General features: G+C 45.8%; 1 protein-coding gene across 1 annotated transcript in view; it reads left to right on the plus strand.

The window, feature by feature from the left end:
- Positions 1-10,000, plus strand: part of ralgapa1 (Ral GTPase activating protein catalytic subunit alpha 1) — a 46,253-nt gene that overhangs the window by 4,935 nt on the left and 31,318 nt on the right. The window contains exons 6-19 of the mRNA XM_083551003.1: positions 547-724; positions 1,186-1,301; positions 1,679-1,817; positions 1,909-2,117; positions 2,481-2,726; positions 2,981-3,154; positions 3,326-3,394; positions 3,527-3,675; positions 4,615-4,738; positions 4,905-5,142; positions 5,327-5,491; positions 6,058-6,198; positions 7,133-8,059; positions 9,085-9,209. Of these exons, the coding sequence (XP_083407129.1) occupies positions 547-724; positions 1,186-1,301; positions 1,679-1,817; positions 1,909-2,117; positions 2,481-2,726; positions 2,981-3,154; positions 3,326-3,394; positions 3,527-3,675; positions 4,615-4,738; positions 4,905-5,142; positions 5,327-5,491; positions 6,058-6,198; positions 7,133-8,059; positions 9,085-9,209 (3,000 nt within the window). The remainder of the gene's footprint in view (positions 1-546; positions 725-1,185; positions 1,302-1,678; positions 1,818-1,908; positions 2,118-2,480; positions 2,727-2,980; positions 3,155-3,325; positions 3,395-3,526; positions 3,676-4,614; positions 4,739-4,904; positions 5,143-5,326; positions 5,492-6,057; positions 6,199-7,132; positions 8,060-9,084; positions 9,210-10,000) is intronic.

Raw genomic sequence — 10,000 nt, forward strand, 5'->3', positions numbered from 1 at the left:
TATTACAATATGCTTTTTTAACATCTCATTCCACATTAATCCCATTTCTGTTATAATAAGATCCACTTTTCTGGGAAGATGTTCCATTAGATTATCTCAGGTCAGTCAGTAAAGTGAGGTAGATGAGAAGGTGAGGAGGTTCCTGGGGTGCAGTCAGTGTTCCAGTCATTCCAAAGGTTTTTAATAGGGTTCTATAGAATAAAGTTCTATAGCAGGAGATCTTCCACTGTAACTCATGGAAAGCAGATCTTCACGCCACTGGCTTTGTGCACAGGGGCATCGTCATGCTGGAACAGGTTTGGATCTCCTAGTTTAAGTGAAGGGAAAAGTTCATGCTCCTGCATCTAGAGAACATTTTGGGGAAGAAGTTGGATAAGTGGAAAAGTCTGGTGTCCCAATACTTTTGTTCATAAGTATGGGTGTGTGTATGTGTGTGTATTACCAAGAGAGAGAAGTATAGATTTAAATTTTTATCATTTACTGTGTGTGTGTGTGTGTGTGTGTGTGTGTGTGTGTGTGTGTGTGTGTGTGTGTGTGTGTGTGTAGATACGGAGAGAAGGTGTGCGTCTCTTCCTCCTCTGGCTCCAGGCTCTACAGTATAACGCTCTGAGAGAGCAGCTGTGGATCTTCGCCTGTTTGATCCCAGGATTCCCGGCTCCTCAGTGTGAACACACACCTCGCACCCTGGAGAGCATCATCAACCCCACACTCATCCTGCATGAAGGTCCGTCTCTCCATCACACTCTCGCTCTCTTTCCCTCTCTCTCTATCTGATAATGTGTAGGAATACAGACACATGAGGAAAGTTGTGTTTAGAAGCCAAATTAATTTCAATCAGAAGATGAAACTAAACAGTTTATAGTGTATGTAATATATCATTAGTAAGAACTTGAAGATGAAGTGTGGCTTTTGGGTTTTGGATTTGTGGGCGGGGTTATGACTGGTTTACGGCGGGTTGGTGGGGTTAATGGCAGGTGGGCGCGTCAGGGCATCTAGACTAATTACAATTATGAGTAGGAGTTACGTTTATGACTCCGCCCACATACATGACTACCTCTATATCTTTATAGGGTAATAGTGAAACATGTTATAGAATAATGGTTAACGGAGCATCACAATTTTAATGTTAGTACGGTTAGTAAAAAGCGATTCGTGTGTGTGTGTGTGTGTGTGTGTGATGTACAGCTCAGGTAACTCCTGAAGAGATCAGCCCTCTGGTTCTGCCACAGTCTGGAGATAAAGCTCAGGAGGATCTGACTGGTTACTTCCTGGAGGTGCTACTGAAGTACATGGTCAACCAGGTGTGTGTGTGTGAGTGTGTGTGAGAGTGTGTGAGAAGGTGGTCTGTCCTTTACCGCTGCACATAAGTTAGTTGTCAGTCGGATACACAGATCACCGAGAGAAACAGAGAAAGCCAAGGACCTGGGACAGAGACACGCCTAGATCTGACCGAGAACTCTAACACTCCTTTTAGTGTCTGTGTGTGTGTCTGTGTGTGTATGTACACTTTTACACATTAATGTTTCTCCTCGAACATTTCCACCATCGTTGTTGTCATGATCTTCTGGTACACAAAACAAAGCTTTCTGTGTGTGTGTATGTGTGTGTGTGTGTGTGTGTGTGTGTGTGTGTGTGTGTGTGTGTGTGTGTGTGTGTGTGTGTGTGTGTGTGTGTCTAGGCTAAAAGTCTGGAGTGGAGGTGCCGAGAGAATCATGAGAAGGGTTTTGCGTTCCTCTTCGCCAATTTTAAGAAGTTTTATCTTCCACACATCTTCCCAAACTTCTCCAAAGAGACCAGCTTGTACGCCCCCATCCTGGGTAAGAAACTCTCATGAGAACCACCTCACTTTCTGTTCGCTTCTCTCTTTTTTAAACATTATCTCTTCTTCCATTCTGTCTGGATCTGCAGACATTCCCCCGATGAGGCCGAAGCCGTGCTACGTGGTGGTTAAAAGAGACCCCGACACTAATGAGGCTCTGTACTGCACTAAAGAGAGCTTCCTGAACGCACGGGTCATCTTCATCCGCTGGCTAGTCTCCTTCTGGCTGGAACCCAAATCCAACATGCTGACCAGCATCCCCGGGGTGGAGGGTGAGAACGTGCCCAAGAACATCCAGGTAACTCGAGAACTTCCTGGATGCTAGTGTTCGCACTATACCATTGTGTGTATGCTATGAGGATGTATGTAATGAGGAACCATGAGGGTTTAATAGGAAGTGGCAAAACACACACACACATTGTAGTAAAACTTAGTGATGTAACAATCGAACAGTGGATGTTATTGTAATGGAGACCTGTTGTAGAGGAAGTAGGCAAACAACACAACACACACACACAACACACACACACACACACACACACACACACACACACACACACACACATAGCATTGCGTTGGTTTATTAAAAAAATGATTTAATTAAACTGCATGAATGAGCACAAATAATAATTGTGTGTGTGTGTGTGTGTGTGTGTGTCAGAGAGCAGCTGCAGGTCTGGCCCTGCGTTCAGAAGAAGGTTGTGCTCGATCTGCAGTTCTGGATGGAGGTGGAGGAGGAGACTCAGAGCAGTCTCACTCGAACACCAGCACTCTGACCGAGAGAGAGCCGAGCTCGTCCAGCCTCTGCAGCATGGACGGAGAAAACCTCAGTGCTGTAGAGGTGGTGAAGAATGTTTTGTACTCCTCCAGGACCAACGTGAACTTCATCACAGAGATCTTCAGACAGGTGATGGAGGAGGGGTTGATTGTGTGCAGTTCATTTCCCTGTATTATTTTAAACAGCTGTGAATGATCAGGTGTTTCAAGGTACATCTGGATTAGGTTTAGCTCCGCCCACTAATCTCCATAAACTGGATTTTCATTAATAACACATTTGTGGTGTACAATCCTGGCTGTTCAAGTACGTCTGGGGTAACCCATAACTGTGTGTGTGTGTGTGTGTGTGTGTGTGTGTGTGTGTGTGTGTGTGTGTGTGTGTAGGCATTCTTGTTGCCAATGTGTGAGGCAGCAGCGATGCGTAAGGTGGTGCGTGTGTATCAGGAGTGGATCTCTCAGGAGGAAAAGCCTCCATTTATGGCAGAACCAGATGAGGATGAGCGCTACCTCGACCAACAGGAACCGGTTCTAGGACACGGCCCGGAGAACCACAATGAGGTCACCATCAGAACCTTGAGTGTTTTACATCTGGATCACAGTGGTGTCCTCGGTGGAGAGTGTGTTTGCAGACTGGGAGGACACTAAGACTGTGTGTGTGTCTGTGCCTGTGTGTGTGTGTGTGTGTGTGTGTGTGTGTGTGTGTGTGTGTGTGTGTGTGTGTGTGTGTAGGAGAGAGTGATGAAGAACAGTGACATGTTGGAGTACAGTGTGCATGCAGGATTCCAGGCCACGCTACAGGTACACACACACACACACACACACACACACACACACACACACACACTTTCATGGCTTGTGAGATTTGGGTTAATTCTGTACATCATCTTCCTCTTTTTCTTTTTCCCCACCTTCCTTGTCGTCTCCTCTCAGGTGTTCATCATCAACTCCTCCAACGTTTTCCTTTTGGAGCCAGCAAACGAGCTGAAGCCTCTGCTGGAGGAGCACATCGACATGTCCAAGCGCGTCCTCAACATCTACCGCAGCCTCGTCATGCACCAGAACATGGACCAGAAAACATGGTATGGTACAACCTGCACTGAGGCACCTGTGTAAACACGCTGCTGAGTTCTGGGCTGTGATTGGTCAGAATCCTCTATAACAGCAGATCTGACCAGGTTTCCATAGTAACGGCTCATGCACAGGGACACTTTACACAAACACCTTAAATAAATGAAGATCAGGTGATGTGTATAAGTCGGGGTTTAAGTTTATGGAAGGAGTCTCCAGTGTTAGTGCGTCGTAAGAATCCGAGGTAAATACAGGGTGGTGCAGGGAAACGGGAAATTTTGGAGCTTGGAGTTGGCAGGTTTGGGTGGTCTGCGTGTGTTTGGAACCAGTGTGAGCTCGTCTCGAGCTTCTTGCTGTTAGTTATAATGGAGCAGTGCAGTGGTGCACGACGAGCGTTCACTGTAAAACCTTTTCTCAGAATGCTGATAGTGTGAGTGCTGTGCAGAGGGAATTTCAGCGTTGTTACCAGTCAGGGTGTCATGATCGTGTCCCGTCGGCTCATTTCGAAGAAACAGGTTCAGCTCTAATAAAGAAATCCTCAGGTTTTGTTGAACATTACGCATGCGAGAGAAACTCGTAGCTGTTGGAGCAGTCATGAGGAACCCTCATCTCTAAGCTCCATTCCGCAGCTTCATCACCGTGTCGAGACGATACTATAAAATGACACACCCATGTTGTAATTGCATGAGGGACACGATCGCGACGTCCTAACTGGTATTTAAAGGTTGAGCGATAGCTGGGTCAGATCGTACTCATGTATGAACAGATCATAAATACACTCTGACAGTAATCGATCAGTTCAACTTAACACCTGTAACCATGGCAACAGTGGAATAACAGCCAGAAATAGAAAGTTGGCAAACCTATAATGAGTTTCACATCGCTGTGTGTGTGTGTGTGTGTGTGTGTGTGTGTGTGTGTGTGTGTGTGTGTGTGTGTGTGTGTGTCAGGGAGCAGATCCTGCTGGTGTTGCTGAGAGTGACAGAGTGTGTGATGAAGAGGCCTCCCTCCATCATGCCCCAGGGGAAAAAGAGTAACACGCTGTCTGGACGATTAGCAGGAGCCATTTTTCAGGTGGAGATGCACATAGCATGAACACACACACACACACTCACACGTGCACGACACAACACAGAATAATAGATAAACCCATGTTTTCATCTAATCATCGCATGTTTCTGTAGAATCTTCCTGCAGTGTTTCTTTATTAAAGATGATGATGATGATGATGTGTGTTCAGACTCTTATTGTAGCGTGGATTAAAGGGAACCTGAACGTGTTTATCTCCCGGGACCTGTGGGACGAGCTGCTCTCTGTGCTCTCCTCTCTCACCTGCTGGGAGGAACTCGTCACTGAGTGGTCTCTCACCATGGAGACCCTCACCAAAGTTCTGGCCAGGAACCTGTACAGCCTGGACCTAAACGAGCTGCCACTCGATAAACTTAGCGAACAGAAACTCAAGAAACACAAGGGCAAAGGTAACACCAGCACACATCTTCATTTTAGTCTCACACACACACACACACACACACACACACACACACACACACACACACACACACACACACACATTATTTACAGATCCTTCAGGTAAAGATTTGCAGTTCCTTCAGGAGATTTGTAGTGTACAGGAACCTGCTATAATCGTGTGTGTTCCTGCAGGTGGCGCACATGAGGGACAGAAGATGGTGGTGGATCGTTCTTTTTCTAAAGGATGGAGTCGTGATCCTCCGGGTCAAACTGTAGCCATGCGACAGCGCAGCGCCACCACCGCTGGCTCTCCAGGCATCGAGAAGGCCAGGAGCATCGTCAGGCAGAAGACCATCGGTGGGTTACTAACATCATACACTCACCATGTTTCTTCTTCATCATCATCTACATCACCATCATCTTCATCTTCATTATCTACATCATCACCATCATCATCCCTCATTCACACTCTAACTGGCTTTAATGTATACGATTCTTTCTCTTTTGATTTTCTTTTTTCTTTCTTTCATCTTTCTCTCTTTTTTTTCTTTATTCCTCTCATTCTGTCTTCAGTCTCATTTCATCAGTTCATCTCTCTTTATTACATCTCTGTACATTTTCTTTTCCTTCTCTCCTATTTTCATATTTCAGCCTTGATTTTTTTCTTCAATCACTTCCTTCTTTCCACTCGTTATTTGCCCTTCATTAATCACTCTCTCTCTCTCTCTCTCTCTCTCTCTCTCTCTCTCTCTCTCTCTCTCTCTCTCTCTCTCTCTCTCTCTCTCTGTAATTTTCACGGTTATCTGCTTCGCTGTCTCTCTGTGCTGTCTTACACGTTTCTTTCTCTCTTTTCTCTTTGCTTTGTTACTCTCTGCTTCTCTCCTCCTTTTCCTCTCTTTCTCTTGGTTCTCTTGGTGTTGTAGCGTTGCGTAGCCGCTCGACGGGTGACAGTCTGTTATCGGCGGCGTTTATCCGCAGCGCTAAAAGTGCTCCTGTGCTAATTCACCCTGTGCACCCTCTCCTTCCTGACTCTGTCCTCACTCCCCTAGCTGATGAGCTGTCAGGTACAGCCGGCTCAACCTCTGCACCTGCGCGTGTGCGTGTGTGTGTGTGTGTGTGTGAGTTTATTCCTCTCTGCCTGCATCGTTCACTTTTTCTGCTCTGTCATCCTTCTTTCGAAAAGAAACATTGTGGGCGTAAACTGTGACCTGATTGGTTAAAGAAGCATTGGGGCAGGAACTGTGATCTGATTGGTTAGACTGTTATTAGAGGCAGGAACATCAGTCTAATTGTATTTATTAATTGGTTTCAGTCTGACCAATCAGTGTTTGATCAGAGTCCTTACAACCAACCAAAACCAGAAACATAAACACATTCATGTTTATAAATTATTACCATTTTATTATTGAATGTTATATCAGGAAATCATGAACAGGTTCTTATTTTATTTACACTTTTATTTTATATTTTATTTATGTTGCGTGCGTGCGTGCGTGCGTGCGTGCGTGCGTGCGTGTGTGTGTAAGCGACATGCATGTGAGAACATTGGTTCTGATAAAAAGCATGCGTTATCCTGCTGCATGTTCATGCTGTGACACAGATCTACACCTGGGTGTCCACAGACTCACAGACACTCGTATGAGAGCAAAATGCATTACAAATAAACAATCACAGAAATCAGTTTTTCCTTTAAAGAAAAGAAGAGCTTAATTTTGAATATTTAATATCTTTATGTAAATTTAGTAATAAAAATTGTTTTGTTTTTTTTAGAAAACTACAGACACCCTGATAATGGTAATGTGCTGTGAGATTTGTGGTGAAAGCAGTTAACCTGTGTGTGTGTGTGTGTGTGTGTGTGTGTGTGTGTGTGTGTTTATGGACCCCTAGCATGTGTTTTCAGTATATTAAGTTATTTAAATTGCATTCCTGCATCTCTCACTAGTATGATTTTGTGTGTGTGTGTGTGTGTGTGTGTGTGTGTGTGTAGTGTGTGTGTAGACATGGACGATCCCCCTCCGTCTCTCCGACCCCCTCGTGCGCGTCACTCGTCTCAGAGCGAGGAGAGTCCAGCAGGCGAGGTGTTCTGTGTCTCGGCTGAAGCGGATCAGACGCCGCTCCCGCGCAGCAGCAGCACCTCTGACATCATGGAGCCGCTCGTGAAAGGTGCACTTCCTGTTTCTGACACTCCCTCTCACACTGACCCCACCCACTGCCCCTCCCATAGCCCTGCCAACTCCCTAGATGCGGTCGATAGCATCTACGAGCACCTGTGCCAGGTACCAGAGCCTCAGCTCTCATTCGTGCCTGATTGGACGTTTCTGGAGGCCACACCCATTTTACCCGAGGGAGGAGAGAGAGAGGATGACCTCACTGTGGAGGGGGCGGAGCCAAGGCCTGCAGAGATGGAGGAGGAGTATGAGCCCGAGCCGGGCGATCAGAGTTTCTATGAGTGTTTAGAGCAGTGCGAGGCAGAGCAAGCGACCAATCAGAAACCCTTATGTAGGCAAAATGCAACGGAGCACCTTACTGAGGTCGAATCCACCCAACATGCTGGGTTCCGCCCTCGAACTAAAAAGCGTCCAGGAGGTGGCGTCCACGTCACTTTCCGCCCCTCTACAGAGTCGGTGCACTTTCTGAACCCTCTAGATCCCAAAGAAGCTCACTGGAAAAGTCGACTTCGGCGCCTAGGGCACTTCAGTGCGCACTCGCACCCCGGGGTGGGGCCGGCGACTAAGCTCAGAGAGTCGTCCGAGGAGGGAGAAAGCATGCGCTCCCGCCAGCAGGGTGCGCTGTTAGGTGGCGTTTATAAATCCGTGGCTCACGCACTCTCCAAACCGAAAAGCCACGGGAAAAGCGCTGCCTCGGACGCGCACCTGAAGGACCTGTACTCGCATTTTATCGGCTATTTTGGAAGAAAAGCTCCAGGTGAGGATCCACGCTGATGCACAGCAACACGGAGGCATGACAACAGCCTGTTTCTTCATTTTTTTTCCTCATATTTTTTTTTGCTGAATTTATTATTTTTTTAAATTTGCTCAAAACTGTATAAAGACTGTCGGCCGGCGCCTCCCTCTTCCTCCTCCTTCTCCTCCTCCTGCTCTTCCTCCAGCTTTTGGGACCTAATGTTTGATCTCTGCTGCCCTTCTGCCCCACCTTGGATGCTGCATGTACCCTCACATCTCCCTCCAGTCTTCCCTTTTACATTTTCTCTTACACACACACACACACACACACACACACCTAAATAAAGAGATTATATATCTTTATTATTTTATTTTTTTTACTCAATCAATGGTGTGTTTGTGGGTTTTAGCCACCAGAGGGCAGTGCATGCTTACTGAGTGATCTTGAATCTGACTCACACACACACACACACACACACACACACACACACACACACACACACACACGCAAACAGACACAGGACTGTTTTTGTGTACGAGTACCAAAATTATTATTGTTAACGTTCACACATGAAATAATTCAAATCTGTCTCTCTTTCTCTTTCTGTGGAAGTGGCATGGTGTGTGTGTGTGTGTGTGTGTGTGTGTGTGTGTGTGTGTGTGTGTGTGTGTCTTGCTTTATAGGTTAGTGTATATGAAACCTGGCTGTGATGATTTATTTATCTTTGGTTTTGTTTTTCTTTTCAGATTAAATCTTCTTTAATAACCTCTGTAAACCAACACACAGACAGACACACACACACACACACACACACACACACACACACACAGGTTGTGTAAGCTATACATAGTGAAGTGTATCTTGTGAGTATGTGCCGATTATCAGTTATTATACAGTTATTACTGATTATATGTGTTTATCTGATGAACTTGAACATGGGATTTAAGAATCGGCACTGGTTTGATAACAGGAGTGTGTGTGTGTGTGTGTGTGTGTGTGTGTGTGTGTGTGTGTGTGTGTGTGTGTGTGTGTGTGTGTGTGTGTAGCCAGTAAAGATGACCTCACCCAGAAGATGCGCCCGGTGTCGAGTGAGGCGGAGAGCAGTAACCCCAACGTCAGTGATCTGATGGACGAGTTTATCCAGGAGCGCCTGAGAGCCGGAGGAACCTCGGTCAGTCTGATGTGTAGACCATCATCAGTCCCACTGGGGACGTGTTCCAAAACATGCTGTAAAGTGAGAACGCTTTCAAAAAGTAGAAAGAAGAGAAATCCAAATCAAATCAGAATTTGGTGTGACACCATTTACCTGCAGAACATCATCAGCTCTTCTAGGTAGATTTATACATAGGTTTTGAAGGAGATCAGCAGGCAGATTGTTTCAAACATCTTGGAGAACTAACTCTAGATCTTCTGTGATGTAGGCTCCTCAGATTCTTCTGTATCTTTATGTAATCCCAGACAGACTTGATAATGTTGAGAACGAAACTCTGCGGAGGCCAAAACTAGCATTCCAGGACTCCTTGATCTTCTCTACACTGAAGATAGTTCTTAATGACATTGGCTTGTATGTATGGGGTCGTTGTCCAGCTGCAGAATAATTTCAAGGCCAATCAGATGCTCTCTGAATTTCTCAGCACTGATAACACCATTAATCCTGAACACATCTCCAACTTCATTTATGCAGCTCCAAACCTGCAGGAAACCTCCACCATGCTTCACTCGTTATTGTGTCACTGTCCAGCACTTCAGCAAACATGGCCCATCACTGCGTCTATGTTCCTCAACATCGCCTGTTTCTTTATGCTTCTTCAAAATAGCTTGAATAACACATCTTGAAACACCAGAACTCCTACTTTGAGATCTTTGCTTGGGAGAGCCCTTACTGATGCAGAAGAACTCTCTTGTGTCTGTTGCTGTGCACAGTCTTGCCTTGGTGTAGGGCCTGTGACATGAAACTGTCTT

This window comes from Silurus aristotelis (assembly GCF_946808225.1).
Source record: "Silurus aristotelis genome assembly, chromosome: 9".
NCBI classification, from domain to species: Eukaryota; Metazoa; Chordata; class Actinopteri; order Siluriformes; family Siluridae; genus Silurus; species Silurus aristotelis.